Genomic DNA, 23,652 nt, shown 5'->3' on the forward strand with positions numbered 1-23,652 from the left:
TAGCTGAGAGCAGCCTTAAGTGTCCACACCCTCAGTCTTGTCTGTTGTTGGGGGGTGACGGCGCCCATCCTCCAGGCTCGGTGAGAGGGTTAAAAGGGCTCAGAGATAGCGGTCACCCCTCAGAGTGTCCTGCACATAGCTGGCCCTCAGAACAGCCTGTCGTGAGGCAGAATATGCCACACACGGGAAGGAAGCGCTGACCTTTGGTGCTCCCGCTCTCTGTCCTGCTTCAGAAAGACCATCTCGGTCACAATCGGTGGCTTTCCCAGAGTGTCCTCTGACCGCTCACCGTATTGAAGCAGATGACCGGGCAGCGCTTGATGGGAAATTCATTTCTGATGTTTGAATAAATGGTATTATAAGCAAAGGAATGTTTTGTCTACTACTTAAAAGTAAGACGCACGTACAAAGCAAAAGATAATTGAAACGCCTGCAAAGCTTCTACGATTATACCTGGGATTATACTTTTGGTAGAAAGACTAATGTTTATTCTTCTGAGTTTTACATGGGTGTGAGTGTATGACAAGTGAGTCACGTTCTGTGATGGTATGCTGGCTGAGGCTTCCAGGGACAGGGAATGTGGTACATTATTCGAATTGGCAGCGAGGAGGGAGAAGGACCCACCGTGCACACGTCGGCAGTGACCCTCTGGTTAGCTTTTTCTGTCACTGCCACTTTCCCCTTGGCCTCCTGGAACCAAATGGCTCAAATGAGCACAGCATGTGTAGGCTGAGTTACAGCCTGGAGGGTGCCCCTGCCATATGGGGAGACTCAACTCCTTGACCTCGATTCCTCTGGGCTCTTGCTTCCGTGGTCCCCATCCTTGGGCACGGCCCCTTCCCTTGTCTAGCTGTAACTGCCTCTTCTCCTGGGACTCAAAAGTCAGAGGTGACTTTTTTCGTAGCCTTTAAATTTTTCCTAGAGAAAATTAATTGACCCATTATTTTCAGCATTCGTTCAACAAATGTTTGAGCCAAGAGGGCCCAGTGGTTAGCAAAACAGACATCTCTCTTGACCTCATTGATCCTCTGCTGGGGTGAGACGGGTCAGGACATCACCCAGAGTCACACGGGGCCCCCGACATCCTGGTTTAGTAGAATTTGACCACATAACCCTACACGGTAATGGTAACATAATCTAATTGCTGTCTCTTCACTCTGTGTGCCTTGTAGCATCTAGAATATTCTTCTCTCCTTGCTAGGATGTCATTATTCACTTTGTGTGCATTTGCACGTACTGTGAAGGCCACTGGAGATGAACCAAGGTGGACGGGGGCTGAAATTGTGGCCCCTTGACATTCTGGGTATGTCATCTGAAAACGGCTGCTCATCCTCCTGGAGCCTGTTTTTTGTTGCCAAAGTGGGCTTCGCTTTACTGTCTTCTGGGTGGGATGGGTGCCGGGGGTAACTGAGGTCGTGGCTGCCTCGTGTCAGCTCCTGACAAGCCATTAGTTTGTCAGGGCTGCCGCAGCAGACCCCAGCTAAGTGGCCGAAGAGAACAGACCTCTGTTCTCTCCCAGTAAGGGTGCTGACACCACTCAGCTCCCACTGAAATCTCGGGGGGAGAATCTCCTTGCCTCTCTCCCCACTTCTGGTGTTAGCTGGCCGTCCTGGGCGCTCCTGGCCTTGGAGACGCATCGCTCCAGTCTCTGCCTCCGTCATCACGTGGCTGCCTTGCCCTGGTCTGTGCCGGCCTCCAGGTGTCCCTCTTTATAAGGACTCCAGTCATTGGACTAGGGCCCACCGTAATCTGGCAGGACCTCGCCTTAACTCGATCACATCTGCAAAGACCCTATTTCCAAATAAGGTCCCGTTCACAGGTGCGGGGGGCTTAGGGCTTGCACAGATCTCTCGGGGGACGCATGTAACACATGCTATACTGTCTTCCATCAATAGAATGCCCTCCTTGACGCATGTCCTCTGACTGCTGCCTCATTTCTCTGCCCCGTAGAGTGACCTCTTGCAGGAGCGCCGTCGACCTTGCTGTCCCCCTTGCCTCCCTCCCTGCCCCAGCCACGTTCCATGCTTCTCACCCCACGGCAGTTGATGTTTTCCTAAGACCAGTGACCTCCACATCAACAGAGCCACTGGTCGGTCCTGTGGCCTTCATTTTGCCCGCTCCATGGCGTAGATCACTGGTGTCTCTCTCCTGGATATCGTCACTTGGCTTTGAGACACTGTGCTGTCTTCATTCTCCTCTTACCTCACTGTCTCTGCACTCACACATTCTTGGCGGGGTCTTTGATTTCTTCGTGTCCAAAGGTTGGTGCGTCCCAGGCAGGGCCAGTGTCTCACTGGACTTGCCCGTCTCACTGCCAGCTTGCTTTGCATCTCCTGCTGGAATGTTCGGGAGAGGCCTGGTGACACTCCTCCCCTCCCCCAGTCTTCACTGCAGCGAATGCTGGATGCACCCACCCAGGAATCTTCACGCCTTCTGTCTTCGGTTCCCCGTCACCCCTACCCCCAGGCCTACGCTATTGCCTTGCGTCTGTGAATTCTGTTTCTGCTACCCAAGAGGTGAGCCTCAGGCTGGTACTATTTGCCTTTTTGCCTCCAGTCTACCCCCTGTCCCACTCTGTGCCCTGTGGGGGGCTCATTCCCACAAACTCATTCCCAGGTGTTCTGCCAGCAGGTTCAGCAAATGGGCGGATAGGGATGGGGGTACAGGCGTGCAAGAGGGGAAGCTGGGGTGTTTCTCCCCGTGTTTTCTGGCTCTGGAGGCCTCTCTGCAGTCGGGGCACCCCCTCCTTTGGCCCCACTGCCTGCCTGGCTGAAATGGGGTGGAGCTTTTTGTGTGCTTCCTTGAAAAGAAGTAAAGGAAAAGACTGGCTTTAAGGATCTCATAGCATAGATAATTGAGGATAAGTCTAGACCCGGCTTTCTCCAGGTGTAAGGAAACCAGTCTCGGGGTTTGGGTTTAGAAGGGATCTGGCCTGAAGCGCCGTGTCGATCTAGTGATCTAACTGCCAAACATCCAAATAACAGCACGCACTGCCCCAAATCCCTTCTTCTTTTTTTTTTTTTTTTTTTTTTTTTAATTTAAGAAATAGCTATGCTGTCAGTTACACGTAAATAGAAGGGAGACTTGTGAGCTCTTCTGAAAGTGGCTCTTAACCTTTCTGGGTGACCCATTTCTTTGAGATGCTGATTAAAGCTGTAGATCATCTTTCCAGAAATAAAAACACATACGTGCACAGACCAACGCAGACCTCCTGATGCTTCCCAGGGGCCTGTCCATACCTTCTCTGGAACGTTGGTTTTCCTTGTATCATCCTGGACTCCAGGCAGTTTGGCTAAAGGACTGGGGAGTCTAGACTGGGAGTTGTAGTTCTATCATTAGCGTTTGTAACATGCCAGTGGCTACGTGTCCATCTGTGCCCTGAATTTCTCAAATGCTTATCCAGTCATAGCCTGATTAAAAATTATTAAGGTAATGCTACCTAACCGGAAGGAGGGACAGTATGGGGGGGTGTGTGTGTGTGGCCATGAAGGGCAGGACCGAAGTTGCCCAATATTTCTTTCCTTCTCTCGAATCTGAAGATGAAAAATTAGCTCGCTGCAATATTACCGACGGGAAATGCAGCAGTGAGGGCGTAGAAAAGGCTATGCATTCTCTGGTGGGGGCGCTGGTCCGGACAGTTGTTTGGAGAAGAGTTTGGTGAATCTGTCAAAGTTAACAGGCGCACACCGTACCCAGGTGCTTCCCTGTCTACCCAATGGAAATATTTTGTGCGGCCGGGCAAAAATACACAGATACGTGGACACTCTTTGTAACGCTGGGTCTAACAGCAGAACATCAGTGATGTCCGTATTATGGAATACAGTGTGGGTTTTCATAGTAATGATGCAGGATGATTGAGGAGCAGAATAATAAAGCCTAAAACACAGCTAAAAGTTTGGAGACATGGATGTAATATGATAGGATAAGGTATAATTAAAATGAATATCCACTAAACAGATTCTAGAAGGCAACCTACCAAATTACTAAGATTGATTGCTTCTCAGGAATTAGACTAAGAAGGGGGCGAAGAAGACTTCTACCTAAGTTTCTGTCATATTCAAATATTACAAGTCATGCCAGTTATAATTGTTTAATTAAAAAACCCTGTCCATGTGCATGAAGTGGCTTGACTTGTCTCATGTTCTTATTTTGTGTGTGTTTTCCTTCTGTTTTCTCTTTCAGATTCTTGATGAATTCAAAAAAGATTCTTCCGTGTTCATCTTGGGGTGAGGCACCTCTTTTGGGTTATTGTTGTTCAGGGTGGCTGTGTTGGGCTTGGGTGCCCGTGTGGGTCCTCCCAGCTGGCTCCAAGGGGGGGAGGCACCTCTGTGGGCACACGCTGATCTCCACAGGGGCAAAGTCTCTCATTGGGAAATTGGCTGTCCTGAGCCCTTGGCATGGATAAACGTGAACAACAGCAGGGTTTGTGGAGTGGTGGGAGGGTGGGCCAGCAGGTTCTACAGAGACGCCTGTATGCTTTAGGACCTGCTCTCCCAGAAATGAGTTTTGGAAATGCCTGGTCAAGCAGATTTAAGTGAATTAAAACGAGTTGAAGCATATAAAGTGCTTCCTGTGGTGTGTGGGATGGCCAAGGGCTCATAAATAGTGATAATGGTATTATTAAAATGTAAGTGCTGCAGGACTTGTCAGGACCTTTACTATTCTTCCTCATTCCCCAAGTGGGGATTTATGAAACGTTCTGTGATTATGAAATGTTGGCCACGGAGTTAACAGCACCTAGCATGATTTGTGGCACGCTGATCTAGGCCTGCTTTTCAGAACCAGCCCTCACTGATGAGGACACTCTGGCAACTGACCCCTGTTCCTTTCTAAACCGGAAACCTCAAGACTGCACAGTATATATGAACATCTGGTTTTTATTTTTTTTATTTTTTTTATTTTGGCTTGTTTTTTTTTTTTGTTTGTTTGTTTTGAGGAACAAGAGTCAAGTTCATTTGTTCGTTTCTTGCGTTTGAAGCATTCCTCGATGACATCCTTGGCCTGAGACTCTTTGCCAGAGTCCTTAACCACCACACAACTGCAACCAACCACTTCACGGGGTTTTCCCTCCCTGTCAGTTTTACAGAGGCCGACCCTTTCCCCTAGTTTCTTGTTGTCATCAACCTTAATTAGGTTGATCTGGTGCTCAGCACAAAGGGCCTCCACCAACTTGACAGACATAGGCTCATCACAGTTGGATGCCAGCACACAAAGATGGGCGAATTCCACGCGCTAGGCCATCGTGGATGAGGGCGGTCTTCAGCACCTGTTGTCAAGCGGTATTAACGTCCGTTACACCCCCAGCAGCAATGCCTTCCTCGGCCATGGTGGTGGGTTACGGATGGAGCCGAATCTTGACCGCACCCGAGCCTCTGCCTCCGCGAGACTCAGTGGCGGCAGGGAAAGGGCAACATCTGGGTTTTTATTTGTTTGTTTTCTTTTCTCTTTTTTTTTCTTTTTTATTATATGAAATTTATTGTCAAATTAGTTTCCATACAACACCCAGCGGTCATCCCAAAAGATGCCCTCTTCAATGCCCATCACCTCCCCTCCCCGCCCTCCCACCCCCCCATCAACCTGGTTTTTAAAAAAATGTTTAATTTTTTATTTTGAGAGAGCGCATGTGCATGAGTGGGGGAGGGGCAGAGAGAGGGAGGGAGGGAGCACATTCCCCACTCAGCACAGAGCCCAACTCGTGGCTCAGTCTCAGGACCGTGAGATCATGACCTGAGCCGAAATCAAGACAGATATTTAACTGACTGAGCCACCCAGGCACCCCAAAACAAATCTGATTTTCATGTAGTATTGTAAGGAAAAAATAAGGGTTAGACCATGAGGGTCGTTAGCAAAGAAGATTGGAAGTACATTCTCAATTAGAGAATGACAATAGACTTTTGGATTCTAAGTGAGTTCAGTAAAGGCAACAGCTTAAAGTGTGTTTTATCGCCTGTGCTTTAAAAGACACCCCCGCTTCCCTCCCCCCACATAGACACCTTACAAATTCTAGGGTATAGATTTCCCCTTAAAGCTCTGTTCTACAGAATGCACTTTCCACAGAAGCCAGGGTTGCTCTGCCAGTCCAGTGAGGTCCCACTTTTTCAGTGGCCCCGAACATCCTCTCCATGAGGCCATCTGTCAGCAGGCTGCCGGCTGAGGTGGGGTCTCCCTGTATGCAGGGCGAAAGGTTCTCTCCTCTCACACGGAAAATTCTCCCAACAGTAGGCCTTCATCTGCTCCAAAGCCTGTGTCTTGTGTCTTCAGGCTGATTCCCCCCACCCTCCCAGAACCTGGGGGGCTTCAGCTGACCCCCACTGCTGCTTCGGAGCCCTGAGTGGCTCAGCAAACTGGATTGTGGCTTCCGAGGAGACCCTTTGATGGGGCCCTGTTTGCTTCTCCAGCATAAGCTTCCCCCCACCCAAATGCTGTCCACATCCAGCCCGACCCAAGCATTTGCTGTGTGGTTCAGGTCTGCCCCCCGCCCCCACTGCTCTCTCCCTCCACCCCCTGCCCCTTGCCCCCCTTCTCTTTTCCCTTAGGACTTGGGATATATGGTTCCCTTTGTCTGAGACCCTTTGCACGTCCTGGCGAGCCCCTCCTCATTCTCTGGGACTCTGTTAGCTGTTGGGTCCTCTTGGTCTGGATTTGGGCCTCTCCCTGTGCGCTGTCCCCTCGTTTCCCCGTTGGCCAGCCTGCCACCCAGCTCCCTGGAGGGACTTACAGGGTGCCTGGTGGCAGGCTGCCCGGTGCACAGCCTCTGTCGATCGTGTCCTCTCTAAACACCCTCCCTTTCCCCGAGGGCAGCAACACCGACCGGCCGGATGCCTCCGCTGTTTACCTGCACGACTTCCAGCGGTTTCTCCTACACGAACAGCAGGTGAGGGCAGGCCAGGGCTGGGGGAGCTGGAGGAGTTGCCTGGGCCGGGTTCTCATCTTCTCACCACCTGCCACCCGGCCGGCGGTTGTCGTGACACATTGGTGCTCCCGTCCGATGCCGCTCTGGTGTCTTAGACTCTGGAAGGAGAACCGCCTCATGTCGGCCCCTTTCCAAGGCACGAATCCAGAAGGGGAGAGTGAGAGTAGTCCGAGGCAGGTGGGTGCCCTGTCTGTTCCCACCTAGCGGGCTTCCGCTCCCTCTCCTGGCTCATCGCATGTGGCCTTTTCCTGGAAGCCTTCCCTGAGCGATGGGAAGATGTGACCGGGCGGATGAGCCTGCCGGGTCCTCTGGGGGATAAAACAGCACAGCCGTCCTTAAACAAATGACACATGGGGAAGTGCTGGTGGCAGAGTGAAGGGCTTTTGTGTCGGGCAGTAGTTTTCCACCAGAGTCATTGCACCAAACGGGGGGTTTGGGGCATGTCTGGAGATGTTTTTGGTTGTCACAAGTGGGAGGGCTCCTGGTACCTCGTGGGTAGAAGCCAGGGATACTGCCTGACGTCCTGAAATGCACAGGTCACCCAACCCCAAACGTCAGTAGTGCTGTGGTTGGAAAAACTGAGTTCGACAGAGAGAAACGTGAGATCCTCCTACTAGCTGTGTGACCTTGGGCAGGTGGTTTGACCTTTCTGTTCCCCAGTTTCCTCTCTAAGTGGGGATGGGAGCCCTACTTTCCAGAATCGTGGGGTCAGAGAAGATTGCAGTGATCTTTGTATGTACGTATACATGCATTTTTGTGTAGATACTTAAAATTTTTTACATCTGTCCCTGGAGTTGTCTTTGCTTCCTCCTTATTTAATTTTTTGGTTTTGGTGTTTTAATGGACTTTATTTTTTAGAGCTGTTTCAGGTTCGTAGCATTCCAGTTCATTGGCTTCTCAAGAAACTTTTTACTCCAAAACAGCTCAGACATGTGCAAGAGTAGACAGATAGGCATCTTGAGCCACCGCGTACCCATCACTCAGATTAAGAAGTTACAAACGTTTCCCCAATTTTATTTCTCCTGTCCTCCACCTCCACACCCACGTGCCTCCCCTCCCCTCCCCTTCTTCTTCATTTCTTTAGTGGAATAATCTAAAGCAAACCCCAGGCTATGTATTATTTCCTTTGTAAATGCTTCAGTGCATCTCTCTTACAGATACGGACTTTTTTTTTTTTTCCACAAAACATGACCACAGCAATCCTGTTCCACAATCCACACTAAACTCGTTAATGTCACCCAGCATATCTCCCATGTTCAGATTTCACTGAAAGTAGAGCAATGGACAGAGACACACAACCCGGGGCAATGCCAGCCACACGGAAGCCCAGGCAGAGGGGGCAGCTGTGGTGGTGCCTGATAAAGGGTGACACCCTTCCCCCGTGCAGGGTTCAAGGAGAGCACCTGAGCCTGCAGCTGTGCGGTGGGGTGCAGCGAAGGGGCACGTGCATTCTCTGGGCACCTTACATGCTGGGTCTGTGCCACCAGCGTCATAAAGCAGAGAGAGGCACGCGGTTTTCTTTTTCGCCTTCCTCTTTTTTGCCCTAACTACTCAGTTTGGTGGGAAGCCGTTGAGGCCAAATCCCTGGGGACGAGTAGCCTGATCCCCTAGAATTCACCAGCTTGTGCTGCTTAATTTTACGACACCCACACCGGCCCCTCGGAGATCAGGACTGTGGGTCAGGAGCATAGCGCAGGAGATCTCTCTCCCCAAGTGGGGAGTTAGAACCCAGGGGGCCCCTGATGTCAAGAATGGGGACACTGAGCCGTCAGTCTTGCAGACCCTTAAGTCCCGTGTGCCTGGCTCTGTGCGATGCTGGCAGGAAGCAGGGCTGCTCATCAGGGACATTTGTTTAGGGTGATGGGTGCTCACCCGCGGAATACTCACGGAGGCCCCATTGGGTGTGCAGATCTGTGCAAGGTTTTTAGGGAGCACTTCGGCAATAGGCGATTAAAATGAAAACTTGGAAGAAAGGTTTATATACCTCAGTTAAATAACTGCCCTCCTAGGAACTCACCCTACAGAAGCAATGGCCGGGTTCTTAATAGGAGTGAAGGCCTGGAGCTCACCTAAATTCCCACCGGAGGACTGGTTACATGTGCCACAGGCCAGCCCTGGCAGGGGATGGGTGCCACTGTCGAACAGGTTGGGGGCAGGGGGAGGGGGTCAAAAGGAAGACTCCAGAAGTGATGTGCCTGGGTTGGTCTCGGGCTCACTGTTGGGGGGCAAGTTATTTAATGACTCAAAGCTTCAGCTTCTCCACTCACATAACATGGAGAGTTTACGTATGTACCTTCTGGGGCTGCATGAGCTTAAAACGAGCCGCTCCGTGAAAAAGGTTTAACGCAGAGCCTGGCCATACAGTCCGTGCCCAGTGCTGAGACTCTCATCCCCATTTCGTCTGTTTTGCTTCTCGTTTTCATGATCGTAGCTGCCTGGCACCCCACCCCACCCCACCCCACCCCACATAGATACATTTGTATTTATTTTTAACTCCCGGAATGTTGGTATTTTATCCTCCTTTATGCAGAAGATTTTATTCACAGCCAGGTTAGTTCCACGTTAAGCTGGCTCAGCCCCTGTGCCTTTTAATAAATGCAAAAGCGTTGTATGAGAAGGAACTAGGAAGCCCCTGGCCTTTGCGGGGGGGCACCTAGGTCTGGAGAGGCGTTTGCATTAAGTATCCCTATCATTTGAGTTTTATGTTCCAGTATTCAAAGATCGTAGCGCCTGGTGTGTGGATGAGCCGGCCGCTCCCAGCCTCCCAGCTACTTTGTGTCCCTATCCAAGTAGATTTGCAAACATCCACAGTAAGGTTCATTGTTGGTCAGCCACCCACGTGCCAGCGGGGCCATCTCTTTACCACCTTATTTGTATCTGCCCTTGCCTTTTGCTTCTTTCAGACTTCCCGGTCTGACCCTTCCCGTCCAACCACACACATCTGGTAGCACATTTGCTTTTATCATCCTGAAAGGTAGAGGTTTTAGCGTATTCAGAAGCCATAAAACATTAGTCACAGTTGAAACTATGTCATGTTTCGTCTTTTTGTGCATCTTTTTTGCCTATGAGTGTATGGGCTTCTAGGGATTAGAGAGGAAAACAGTACAGTTACTTCATATCATGTGTTCTTTTTCTAATGGGCTTCTGAATTTCTTTTTTTTTTTTAATTTTTTTTAATGCTTTTATTTATTTTTGAAGGAGAGAGCATGAGCAGGGGAGGAGCAGAGAGAGAGGGAGACATAGAATTTGAAGCAGGCTCCAGGCTCTAAGTGGTCATCCCAGAGCCCGATATGGGGCTCGAACTCACGAACTGTGAGATCGCGACCCAAGCCGAAGTCGGACGCTTAACCGACTGAGCTACCCAGGCGCCCCGTGGGCTTCCGAATTTCTAAGTGGTAGAAGCTGTTTTCGAACGGCTGAAGGTATATTTCAGACATCATCAACATCTGAGAAGCATTACTTGGCAGACTCTTTGAAAAGAGGACATATTCTAGGTCAGTTGATTTGGAACCTCCACTCTGCTGCTTACCAGCTATGTGAACTTGGGGTTGTCATGTGACATCCTGAGCCTCTGTTTCCTCGGCTTTTAAATGACAATGGCAATGAATGAGGTGCAGAGTTGCATGGACTGAGGTGACCACAGGAGGAAGACAGTTGTTTGCACAAGCTGCCAGGATCGGAGCACCTTCTAATGTTTGTTTATTGTTGAGAGAGAGAGAGACAGAGACAGAGCATGAGCAGCGGAGGGGCAGAGAGAGAGGGAGACACAGAATCCAAAGCAAACTCCGGGCTCTGAGGTGTCAGCACAGAGCCCGAAGTGGGGCTCGACCTCCCGAACCATGAGATCATGACCTGAGCTGAAGTTGGATGCTTAACCGACTGAGCCACCCTCGTGCCCCAGATCAGAGCACTTTCTATGTACCAGATGCTATGTTAAGCACATAGCCTTATTTCCTACAGTCTCTGACAGAAAGTCTGTGCATAGGTGTTATTCTCATGTAATAAATGAGACACGGAAGGGGCATGTAACTTGCCAGGGTCAGCCAAGTGGCCAACCCTGGCAGTCTGACATAACTATGCTCCCAGCCTCTTCAGGCTAATAAATGTAAAGGGCTAGCATAGGGCAGGAGTCGGCAAACTATGGCCCATGGGCCAAATCTGGCCCACCACTTGTTTTTCTAAATAAAGTTTTATTGGAACACAGCCATGGCCATTTATGTATGTATTGTCTATGGCTCCTTTTTGAGTACAGTAGCAGACTTGAGTGGTTGTGACCCAAAGCCTAAAATTTACCCTCTGGTCCTTTACAAAGAATGCTGGCCAGGCACAGAGTAACGTGTGATATGCAGGCGTTGATCACATACACGTTCAGAACAGGTTGGTGTTTGGGTCTCTGATGGAAACTGGATCCTGAGAGATGAAGAATTTTGCCATTCCCCTTTCTGACGACTTCTTGCTCTCGTTCTCATTCCAAGGAGGTTTGGGCTCAGGATCTGAACAAAGTCCGCGAGCGGATGACAAAGTTTATCGATGACACCCTGAGGGAGACCGCTGAGCCCTTCTTGTTTGTTGATGAGGTGAGTGGGCTTTCTGTCAACGTGGCTGGGCCTCTTCGATTGATGTCTGTGACGTCTGATGTTCCTTTTTTCCGGTTCTCTTCCCTTGGAGGGCTTTGCTGTGAGAGGTGCTTTTCTTCTAGGTTCTGAATTCTAGCCTTCTGTTGTGCTCATCCTAGTCCATTCGGCTGTGGAGCCTGGGTGGGTTCTTTGCTTCTCCCACTAGAGGGCATCTGCCGCCAGCCTGTGGCTAACAACCTAAGCACGGCCAGGAGATTCAAAGGTTGATGGGGCTTCTGCACCTGCCCCCTGCCCCGTGTGAAGCAGCAGGGGATGGACGGAGAGGAGGGTGGGATGGGGAAGGGGGGGGGTGCTCCTGCCTCGTGTAAGCTTGTGCCCAGGCAGCACAGTGTAGCACCCGTGTGACTCAACCTGATTTTGTTTTTAATTATTTTTTAACGTTTATTTTTTGAGACAGAGAGAGACACAGCATGAACGGGGGAGGGGCAGAGAGAGAGGGAGACACAGAATCGGAAACAGGCTCCAGGCTCCGAGCCATCAGCCCAGAGCCCGACGCGGGGCTCGAACTCACGGACCGTGAGATCATGACCTGAGCCGAAGTCGGACGCTCAACTGACTAACCCCCAATCTGATTTTTTTTTAAGGGGTGAGGAAACTTCCTGCCTGCTAGATGTTAGGATACTGGTGATGTTTTTTGGCGCTGGTTGGGTGCCGGGTTCACAAAAGTTCATGGTGTTATTACGCCTTAAAACTTCTGCGTGGGAAGCCTATACTCTTTTCGTATCAACTATTTTAGGATACACATTAAAAAGGAAAATACCACACAGGTCAGCGAAAACACGTGTCCATATATCCTGCCGAAGTCTGAGTGTCCTGCGTTACAAACTTGGGTAGGGGCACCTGGGTGACTCAGTTAAGTGCCCCGACTCTTGATTTTGGCTCAGGTCATGAACTCGTTCGTGAGTTTGAGCCCCACGTCAGGCTCTGCACTGACAGCACAAAGCCTGCTTGGGCTTCTCTCTCTCCTTCTCTGCCCCTCCTCTGCTCTCTGTCTTTTCCTCTCTCCCTCTTAAAGTTAATAAAGAAACAAAAAAAAAAAAAAAAAAAAAAAAAAAACTTGGGTACCTGAGGCCTGGAGACCATCTTCTCTGAGTTGATGTATCAGAGCCACCATTTCTCCGTTGTTGGCATAGACGGGAAAGATGCAGGCACCGTCGGTCCCCCTCATCGGGGTGATGATCTTGTCTCTGTGACTCGCCTAGTTCCTCACGTACCTGTTTTCGCGGGAGAACAGCATCTGGGACGAGAAGTACGACGTCGTGGACATACAGGACATGAACAACCCCTTGTCCCATTACTGGATCTCCTCCTCACATAACACGTGAGTTTCTTGGTGAGCCCGTGATGGGCCCGGCAGCCAAAGACAGTGTGGTGGGGTGCCGGTGCCCTGCTCTTGGAAGCACGTGGGAGTGGGCAGGGTGCAGGGCCACGTTGCTCAGACTGGAATAGACACAAGCTTCTGGAAGGGACATGGGAACACACCCCCCCTTTCCCAGTTGATATTTGCAATAATCGTGTTTTCTCTGTGGCCCTAAGAAGCAGGTTGGCAAAGCTGGTTTTCACGGTTTGGACATCTCCTAGTAGTCACAGCAGAGCAACTGAATTAGTTATTGAAGTGGTCCTGACTGGGTCTATACCCTGTGCTGGGCACTGGGGATACAGCATTGAAGAAAGAGGGAGCCCTCTCCTCATGTCCTTGGAGGGGGAAAAGGCCTCCTTTGATTTAAGGATGAACAGGAGTTGGTGAGAGACGAAGAGGTGGTGAGGCAAGAAGGAACAGCATGTCCAGGGGCATGAGGAATGGAGCGGGGTTTAAGACGAGACTCTAGAATCCAGGAGGGTGAATGATAAGAGAGCAGGACAGCGGTTGTGTTTGAGTGGAATCTGCCAGAGAGCAACACGTTCCAATGTTTGCAAGATTATCCTGATTGCAAAAGAGAGGGTAGACTGGAAGAAAGAAATGGATGTTGCACCGAAGTTCCAATATTTAATCTGCCTTGTAAGGTGAGAAAGTGAAAGTCTTGGGGCCTGGGCATCATGAGAGCTACAGGTTGGTACCTTTCCAAGGGTCGTGCCAGACAGGAGTCAGAGAGAAGGCATTTTGGGAAGGTAAAGTCTTTTTCAGGGGCAAAATGATTGCATGGTTCTCTCTTTCCCACCATGTCCATTGGCTTAGAGTGGTGAATTCTACCAAATCCAGAGGATAGTTAAGGAACGTGAACTCTTAAAAGGGTGGGGGGTGGATGTGGTGAGGAGGAGAGTGCATAAAACTCTGCTTTTTATTAAAATTTTTTAAATGTTTATTTGTTTTTGAGAGAGAGAGAGAGAGAAAAAGAATGGGTGGGGGAGGGGCAGAGACAGAGAGGGAGACACAGAATCCAAAGCAGGCTCCAGGCTCTGAGCTGTCAGCACCGAGCCCGACATGGGGCATGAACCCACAAACCACGAGATCATACCCTGAGCTGAAGTTGGACACTTAACCAACTGAGCCACCCAGGCGCCCCAAAATAGGCATTTTTATGTCAGTTTTGGTGGACAGAATTCAAAGTCTATTGAGTTCTAGCAGTGGTTGTTGAAGATCTGTGCTTGGCCTGGAGCCCTGAAACGAAAACAGTGGCCCAGCATTGGACTGAGGGCCTAGTGGACACCATAGCGGGGGCGGGTATGAATCGATGGCCATATGTCCGTTTCATTCCTGATACACTTTGACCGAGTGCTTCTCCAAAGAACACACAGCCTCGCCCCTTCCCTTGGATTGCCAAGGTGGCTCCTGTCCACATCCTGCGATTGTGGCCTGAGCCTAAGGCTCGTGACTGGTGTGGCCACACGATTGCATGTGTCTGGCCCAGATCCCGACCGCCGATCTTTCTAGACAGAGTTGAGGATGTTGGGCACCTGGGCTGAGAAGTTCCCCAGGACTCCCCGAGGTGCGGGCCTGTCCCCACCCGGCCGCCGCCTCCCGTCCCTCAGGTACCTCACCGGTGACCAGCTGCGGAGTGAGTCGTCCACGGAGGCATACATCCGCTGCCTGCGCATGGGCTGTCGCTGCATCGAGCGTGAGTGCCCTTTTCCTGGTGCAGGTGATGCTGCTGCTGAACTGCAGCCTGCCGTGGGGCTGCTTGTCGCCTTTCTTGTCCGAAAAGCCTGAGTCGTGGGGATGAGTGGGGCAGGCCAAGGGAGAGCCCAGGTGCTCATAGCATCTGGGTGGGAGATGTGGCCTCCAACAGCCAGGGAGGGACCTTTCCCCAGAGGGTTTCCCCCCAGGGCAAGCGGTGGTGTTGAGCCTGGCTGGGTTGGAGTCAGAAACCCTTGGGCAACAGATCTGGGCATCTGATGCAGCGGCAGGGCTGGGGGAGGCCAGTACCTAAGCTTTGTTAATGTTCCTCTCCTCCTCCAGCTTCCTTCTGGGCTGTTTTAATTTATTTTTTATTTATTTTAATTCATTTTTATAATAATTATTTATTTTTGAGAGAAAGAGAGAGAGAGAGAGAGAGAGAGCTGGGGAGGGGCAGAGAGAGAGGGAGACACCGAATCGGAAGCAGGCTCCAGGCTCTGACCTGTCAGCCTGGAGCCCGACGCGGGGCTCGAACCCACCAACCGTGAGGTCATGACCTGAGCCCAAGTTGAACGCTCAACCGACTGAGCCACCCAGGTGCCCCGCCCCCTCTTCTGAGCTGCTTTTGGAGGAAGGCTAGAGCCCTCTGTGTTTCGCAGCTGGCCCAGCCATGGGTACCACCCAGGATGTTCTTTTCATAGCTGGTCACAGACACCCCGACATAGATGATCCAGGCCCTTAGAGACGTCCAGCCGCTTCTCCTTTCTCAGCCCTCACCCCCCCTGGCCTGACTGTACCACCACTGGCCCGCAGGTGCATTGGGCTGAGAAAGGGCACAGAGAACTGACTTAGGCTCCGATTTTATCACAAACACTCACCGTGGCATCAGACTTTAATGGCAGTTGTTCCTGTAGACAGTTGCCTAAGTGTATACCACCCTGCCTTCCAGGAAAAAGCAAACGTGAAAAAAGCTATCAGCTCCTACTTCCTCTGGGGGTTGAAAATAGAGGGGCTGTTCACCTTTTCTGTTGGGATGTTTTACCAGAACTTTAAAAAAATAAATGTCTCCTTGTTCAGTATTACTTCCACTAGCAGAAAAAGCAAGCCAAGTGAAATAAGAAAAAAAAAAAAATCCCACGTTATAAATATCTTCTTTAAAAAGAAACATTTAAACTAGTTTCTTTTGGACAAATGTGTCGCATTACAAAGGGACCTTTATTTATTTTTTTAAGTTTATTTAACTTTATTTTGAGAGAGAAACAAACACACAGCGTTACTGGGGGAGGGGAGGGGGGCGCGGGTAGAGACAGAATCCCAAGCAGGGTCTGCCCTGTCAGCACAGAACCTGAACAGGGGCTCAGTCTCACAGACTGGGAGATCATGACCTGGGCCGAAATCAAGAGTCTCGTGCTTAATCGATTAATCCACCCAGGCGTCCCAGTGAAGTTTATTTACTTTGGAAGAGAGAGAGAGACTGAGAGAGAGAGAGAATCCCAATCAGGGTCTGCCCTGTCAGTGCAGAGCCTGATGCAGGGCTCGAACTCATGTACCTGTGAGATCATGACCTGGCCTAAATCAAGGGTCAGGTGCTTAACCAACTGAACCACCCCAAAACCCCTACAAAGAGACCCTTAATCGAGCAACCCAGATCTTCCTGTAACTGCACGGGTAATGCATGCACACAGGTAACGTGGGTCCTCACGTTGCCGGTCCCTGAAGGGAATTTTTGGGTGTGGCCCCCCGTGTCGTAGGATCTGAGCCACGTGGGGGCCGCGGCCAACCTCACAGCTGCCCCCCCCTGCAGCGCGCCTGCCGTCAGTGGACTCTCGAGGCGGAGAGTGACAGGCAGGTGTTGAGGCTGCACGTCTGTTCCCTCAGTGGACTGCTGGGACGGGCCCGATGGGAAGCCCATCATCTACCACGGCTGGACGCGGACCACCAAGATCAAGTTTGATGACGTCGTGCAGGCCATCAAAGACCATGCCTTTGTCACCTCAAGGTTTGTGGGCTTGATTTGCCGGTAGTTCATCTTTAAGAGACAGGTGGACAGACGCCCCTTCCTGCCCCCTCCCCGCCCTCCCACATCCGACACACGCACAGATAACACATCCGCCAGCCCGGTCTCCATCCTGGCTGGTCGCTGCCAATGTCTTCCACTGGGTGTTGGCGCCCCCTGCAGGCCCAAAGTGCAAGTCCCTCCCTGGTTCTAGAGCCTGGAGGAGGCTAGGGCTGGGACTCGAGTGACCTCTGCTGCCCCCCCCACCCCCCACTCTCCGCCAGCCTATTGAGCTGAGCTGGCTCCTGCCGCCCGCAGCTTCCCGGTGATCCTGTCCATCGAAGAGCACTGCTGTGTGGAGCAGCAGCGCCACATGGCCAGGGTGTTCAAGGAGGTGTTTGGCGACCTGCTGTTGACAAAGCCCACGGAGGCCAGTGCTGACCAGCTGCCCTCGCCCAGCCAGCTGCGGGAGAAGATCATCATCAAGGCAGGTGACCTCGGGTGCTGTCGTGCATTCAGGAGAGCCCGTGGCTCAGAGCACAGGCTCCTGGTCCCACCAGCTCCCCTTACTGTCTCTGTGAGTGACACTGGGCAAAGCCATTTAACCTCTCGGTGCCACTGTGTCCTCACCAGTCTCGGGAGGTTCATAAGAGAACCAACTGCGTTGGCCGTGAGCGTCCATTGAGAAAATGTGCGCACAGTCCTTAGGACTGGCCCCTGGGCCGTAGCAGGTGCCACGTAAGCGTTCACTGTGGTTCGTCCGTTCTTGGGGCAGACCTCCACCGCACCCGTGGTGGAGTCAGGTCTCTGTGCTGGGGGTGTTCCAGTGACCCAGACTCCCTTCTTGACTTCGGGAGCTCCCATTCCAGCGTGTGAGATGGACTGGAGGTGGACAGTTGCCCCAAAAGGCTGCGTGCGCTAACGGGACGAAGAGGGTGGTTTGCCAAGTGCTGCGGGGAGAGAGGAGGGACCAGCCTTGTCTGAGAGTGCAGGGGTGCCGGGGAGAGGGGTGATGTTTGGGGGTCTGTATTCCTCGGACAAAGAAACCAGATACACAGTGGCTTAAAGCCCGGGAGAGACCATTTCTTCCTAAGCTGAGGGAGAGTGTTCTAGAAGGTTGAGCTGTGGCCCAGAAGGCTTTCCAGGGACCCAGCATTCTCTTTTCGTTCTCCAGTCTCCCAGGGAAAACTGGTTTTCAGCTGGGGTTCTATCGATGCCCAGCGAATCTGCAGTTAGAATTAGGGTTGGGGTAGCATGTGAACTTCGGGGAACAATGTTGCCTCTTTATTTTTATTAACCTGTAAGTAAAACCAAAGGTTTCCTTTCATTACGAATATTGCCAACAAGCCACTTGGGGCTTTGTCACCAGCAGAAATCACAGATGTTTTCATATCGTGTTTACTGTTGTCGCAAATATCTGAAAATAATGCTGTGCTCATCACTACTCTGAAATTGTGGTAGTTAATAGATTTGACTCTAGATCTTAAGATATTAATAAAGAAGTACATCTATTTATATTACAAATATTCAGTATCTTAACTGTATTTCAGTATAGTGTCTCTTATAATTGTACGTATTATAAATGTCTATTCTGAGAAAGGGATTCAGAGTCTTTCCCAGGCTTCAAAGGAGGTCCCTGGCACAGAAATGGTGAAGGCTATGCCCTGGGGTGCTGTCCTTGTGTGCGGTTGGTGCTGGGTTGTAGGCCTACCTGAGCTCCAGCTCATAGGAGGGGCAGTGTGAGCACGTCCAGGGTCCGCGACTCCTGCCAAACAAGCAGAATGTCCGTTAGGTATGTCCGGCCTGTTCTGTCCTCTGTGTGAGAATTTAGTCACATGTCCACACCTCCTGCCAAGGACGATGGATGTGAGGTCTCTACCTGGATGGCCCTTGGCAGGAGGAGGGGGATGGATTTTGTTGACAAGCAGCAGGTTCGTATGGCAGGATGGACAGGTGTTAACCAGGCGGAGAGAAGGCTGTGCCCTCAGGGTGTGGGAGTAACCTCCATAAACACGTGGCACATTTCCTAGATCGTCACTGGACCACCAAGATGTACTGGGAACTGGGAACAATGCCTGTGTGCCAGGAGGTCGCGGTGTAGTGGGAAGACCGAAGCGTTAACAGAGGGGTACCAAACAGTGCGAGGGGGCTTTCGCCGAGGTTCGTGCAGAGGAAGGGATGTCCGTGCCCTTGGTGTAAAAGCAGCAGCATCTGAGAGGATCTGGCTAAGACCTGGGGCACTTTTCACTGAGATACTTAAGGAAGCTTCCAGCATAGGGAAGGCAGGACTAGAGGCCAAGGGAGCTCGGCTGGGAAGGGTCCACGGCTTCTCAGGCCTCCATCTGCAAATCTGCATTTCTATATAGCTTCACTTTCTTGGGACCACTCTCTGTGTGTCCCCAGGGATTTCCTGGCTCTTGTTTTCTGATGTGGAGCCGTGAAGGCCCCTTTCAGAGCACACATTGCCTACCTGTGGCACTGGGTGGCTCACTCCTTTGTTTCAGGAAAGAGGGAGGAATAGCATTTGTGAGGCGTTCCTGGTATGTCACTCACTGGGCGAGGCATGGCATGAAATACTCTTCAGTCTCCTACAGCCCTGCGATCCCAGGCCCCAGGGTCACTTTCCACATGGGGACACTGAGGTTGAAAAGGTGGCTTAGCTGAGATTATGGTACTTTGAAAAGTTGCACCTTTTTAGAAGTATCTTTCGCACCCACTGGCTTACAGGACCCAGCAGGGGCTGTCATTATCCCCATTTCACAGGGGACGTTACTGAGACCGAGACAGGTTGTCACACAGCCGAGGTCACGCAGCTAGTAAGGCTCTGAATTCAAGCCCCTGTCTGATGCCCAGCCCTGAGCTTCCTCCAGAATCTGGGATTTCTAAGTACCTGCCTGGGGTGGGCATCAGTACTTACCTGGATGAAGGTGGTTGTAGTCACTGTCTTCAGAGAGCACTGGCTCAGAGAAGTGCAGCCACCTGCCCAGGGTCACACAGCTGATAAAGCAGCAGGAGTGCTGTGTGCACTTAGGTCTTAAATCTGCATCTCCAGCGTGCAGTCCTCTGCCCTGCACAGCCCGGACCCTGGACTGGCTGTTGCTGCCTTCCCTCTGTGTGCCGGAGAAGGTGGGGGGTGCACGTGGTATCACTGATCTACTGAATGTTTATCCAGCACTTACTACCTGCTGAGCTACCCCAGGAGATTCAAAACCAAGTCCCGCCCTCACGGGACTTGTATTTTAGCAGGAAAGACAGAAGACAAAGATAGGCATAAAGATACACAAAGGGCCGAGAGTATGGAAAATAATTCCCAGTGGTCAGATGGTGACAGGGATGGGAAGGAGAGCGGGGGCTCTGTGTAGACCACCCGGTCCAGGAAAGCGCACCTGAGGAGGTGACACTGAGCACAGAGCTAAAGTGAGAGACGAGCCAGGCAGAGAGACCAGGCAGTGCAAAGGCCCTGAGGCGCATGCTGCAGATAGATGCTTCCTGGCCGGCTGATGTGAGTGAACGCTTATTGGCTCGGAGATCCCAAACCTGGGTCTCGAGGCAGAGAGGCTATGTGTATTTTTTCCCCTCAGCATAAGAAGCTGGGCCCCCGAGGCGATGTGGATGTCAACGTGGAAGATAAGAAAGATGAGCACAAGCAACAGGGTGAACTGTACATGTGGGATTCCATTGACCAGGTGGGTGTCCTTGCACTCCTTCTCAGAGCCTTGAGTGCATCCGAGGTCTACTAGAGAACTCTGAGAGTCTTCCTGTCTTCTTTGCATTTTGACCTATTTTTTTTAATGGTTTACTTCAAAATAATTTTATATTCCACCTAACGTATTGGGTATTTACACACACACATATACAAGGATGTTTTACATACTCTTCACTTAGCTTCCCCAAATACTAACAGTCTCCATAACTTAGAGGATAATTATTGGAAGCAGGAAATGGACATTGGTACAATAATAATTTATGGACCTTGTTCCAGTTTTACCAGTTTGTCCACTGACATCCTTTCTGTGGTCCAGGGTTCAGTTCAGGATGCAACAGTGCATTTACTTGTCCTAACTCCTTAGTATCCTTCCGTCTGGGACACTCCCACTGGAAACCTTATTTTGGTGAGAGTAATGCATTTTGAGTGTAAGGCCACTTCCCACATCCCATAACCTAACATGCGAATCCACTTGAGTATGTTTTGATATGTCTCTTCTCACATCCTAGAAATATTAAAAATTGTTAACGTTAAAATAAAGAATTAAGGGGCGCCTGGGTGGCTCAGTCGGTTAAGCGTCCGACTTCAGCTCAGGTCACGATCTCGCAGTCCGTGAGTTCGAGCCCCGCGTCGGGCTCTGGGCTGATGGCTCAGAGCCTGGAGCCTGCTTCTGATTCTGTGTCTCCCTCTCTCTCTGCCCCTCCCCTGTTCATGCTCTGTCTCTCTCTGTCTCAAAAATAAATAAACGTTAAAAAAAAATTTTTTTTTTTAAATAAAAATAAATAAATAAATAAAGAATTAAGTCACAGATGTGGAAGAGCCTCTAGACAAACTGGCTAAGAAATCCTGAAAGTCGTAAAAAGTGGGTGTAATGGAAAAAAACAGTCATGAGACCCAAAAAACAATCCCATCATTCGTAATAGTCTTCAAATTAAATACGAACTAGAAATCTGATGCCAAGTTGTACTTACCCTTAGACGCACTGAATAAAAAAGTCCTGAAAATGCCAAAGGAACCCCAAAATCAATAGATGTTTTAAAAGAAATGTCTCGAAGGGGATCGAATTCCATGAAACCACCACAAACGTCTATGAAAGTGGGAACGGCGCATCCCAGGGCAGGGGCTCTGGGCCCCAGAGTGGATGGGGCCAAGAATGAGGGTGAGAGCTAATGCTGGTTTTCCCTTCTAGAAATGGACCCGGCACTACTGTGCCATCGCTGATGCCAAGCTGTCGTTCAGCGATGACATTGAGCAGACTGCAGAGGAGGAGCTGCCCCAGGTAGGGGAGACCCCCTAACTGGTCTTCTCCCCTGGCCCACAGGCCTGGACATCCTCAGCCTAACCGGCTTCCTCTTTGGGTACCAAGGCTGCCTGGCTCTTCTCTGATTGGGTGGCTGGCCCAGGTTCTCAACCAATGAGGTTCAAGGGTTTTTCCTGCTCTCAGAAGGGCCTGATTGGCCTGTGTTCTTGGCAGGAGGATATTGGGATGTTCTGTCCAGCCCCACCCCCAGCCTGGTTCCTAGCTTCCCTGCCCTCTGTCCTTGGGCTGCTGGCCATCCTTGGTACTCCCAGGATGCAGCTCCCAGGGCATTATGGCTTTCAGATTTCTTGTGCAATAGAGTTGAAACCTGTACTGGGGTCCCCTTAGCCCATGTCTCAGGACTCCAGGCAGCCACCACCAGTGGTGACAAGAGAGGGAAGGCAATGAGAGCCATTTCCCCAGACCTCTTGGGTGGTGGGCAAGCTGATGCCAGCCTGTCTGCTTACCAGTCCCCTGAGTCAGCATGTGCAGAGGGACCAGTCTGGCCATGCCGGGGGTCTTTCGGGTCCAGATTTTCAGAAACTCCTCCTCCCTTTGTGGCCCAGGATATACCCCCCACGGAGCTGCATTTTGGGGAGGAGTGGTTCCACAAGAAGGTGGAGAAGAGAACAAATGCCGAGAAGCTGCTTCAGGAATACTGTGCCGAGACGGGGGGCAAAGATGGGACCTTCTTGGTGCGGGAGAGCAAGACCTTCCCCAACGACTACACCCTGTCCTTCTGGTAGGGGCATACCGCCTTCCCCTTGCAGCTGGCCAGACGGGGGGCCATGTGGGGAGCTGTGCGAGCTCAGCCAGGGCCTGGAAGCCCAGACGTCGCTTAGGGAGCTGTGCAGGGCAGGGGTGGGCCAAGGCAGGTGAGGCCCAAAAAACTTAGCAATCAAGATTAGTGGTATTTCGGGGCACCCGGTTGGCTCAGTCAGTGGAGAATGTGACTCTTGATCCCAGGGTTGTGAGTTCGAGCCCCACATCGGGCGTAGAGATGATTTAAGAATAAAATCTTTTTAAAAAGATTAGTAGTATTTCAATGCAATATTTTTAAAAAATCTGAAGTAATGAAAAATCCGCGATGAACAAAATATCGTCAACATTTTAAGACACTTAAGACGATGTGGTCTCACTCATGCCACCCCCACCCACCCCAGTCCCGGTCCTAAAGCAGGTGGCTTTAGGCACATCACTCAGCCTCCTGGAATCTGTGTTGCCTTGTCCCTAAAATAGAGACCTGAAAGGCGGTTTATGGTGCCATCATGAGCTTTCTCATTCACTCACTCACTACATTCATTCATTAACTCATTCACTGGAGTCTTGCTTCATGCTAGGTGCAGCCATCAGATAGACGGCAAGGTGGGGGGGTCCCTGTCCTGATGGAGATTAGAGTCTGGTTGGGGAGATGCACAATGAAAAAGGAATCGATGGTCTATAACTGTGATAACTGCAATGAGAAAAAGGCAAGATGTTACCAGAGTCTGTACAAGAGGGACCTGACGTAATGTTGGGCATGGGAGCAATCAGGGAAGACTTCCTGAAAGAAGGGCTGTGTAAACGGAGACCCAAAGGGTACAGATGATTACAATGTACTGACAATAGTGATAGCTAACACCTGCATGCCAGGCGGCCTTCCAGGCACATTTTGTGCGTGAGCTTGTTCAGTCCTCGGGATGGCTCAGTGAGGACTGAGCATATAAGGAGGAGAATGTGGAGTCCCAGAGAGGACAAGGCTCTTGTTCAAGGTCACTTAGCACATAAGTGGCAGCATCAGGGTTTATACCTAGGCCATCTGGCTCCAGAGTGGGAGTCTTATAGGTAAAAGTGTTAGAGGAAGTAGGTAGAATGTTCTGGAATCCAGGCTAAAAGACCAGTCTGTGCTAAAGCCCAAGCATGTCCTAAGAGCACAGGGAGACCTGAGTGGCCACATGTAGGGTCTACCCCTCAGTGTCCCTGGCCGCAGTTCTGGCCCTACCCCCTCCACCCCCCCGTGTTCGTTGCCGCCCGGGGTGCCGGAACGGCCAGTCGGTCTGGCCTCG

General features: G+C 51.0%; 1 protein-coding gene and 1 pseudogene across 5 annotated transcripts in view; one reads left to right on the forward strand and one right to left on the reverse strand.

Moving 5' to 3' along the window:
• PLCG2 (phospholipase C gamma 2) overlaps positions 1–23,652 on the forward strand; it is a 161,294-nt gene that overhangs the window by 79,736 nt on the left and 57,906 nt on the right. For all 5 annotated transcript variants that reach the window (XM_060650040.3, XM_060650047.3, XM_060650042.3 and 2 more), the window contains 10 exons: positions 4,183–4,226; positions 6,802–6,874; positions 11,389–11,490; positions 12,753–12,871; positions 14,521–14,606; positions 16,484–16,604; positions 16,920–17,088; positions 20,183–20,287; positions 21,497–21,586; positions 22,174–22,349. In XM_060650040.3, coding sequence (XP_060506023.1) covers positions 4,183–4,226; positions 6,802–6,874; positions 11,389–11,490; positions 12,753–12,871; positions 14,521–14,606; positions 16,484–16,604; positions 16,920–17,088; positions 20,183–20,287; positions 21,497–21,586; positions 22,174–22,349 — 1,085 coding nt within the window. The remainder of the gene's footprint in view (positions 1–4,182; positions 4,227–6,801; positions 6,875–11,388; positions 11,491–12,752; positions 12,872–14,520; positions 14,607–16,483; positions 16,605–16,919; positions 17,089–20,182; positions 20,288–21,496; positions 21,587–22,173; positions 22,350–23,652) is intronic.
• On the reverse strand, positions 4,714–5,389 carry LOC132690088 (small ribosomal subunit protein eS12 pseudogene; annotated as a pseudogene).

Source organism: Panthera onca, chromosome E2, assembly GCF_046562875.1.
Source record: "Panthera onca isolate mPanOnc1 chromosome E2, mPanOnc1 haplotype 2, whole genome shotgun sequence".
NCBI lineage: Eukaryota > Metazoa > Chordata > Mammalia > Carnivora > Felidae > Panthera > Panthera onca.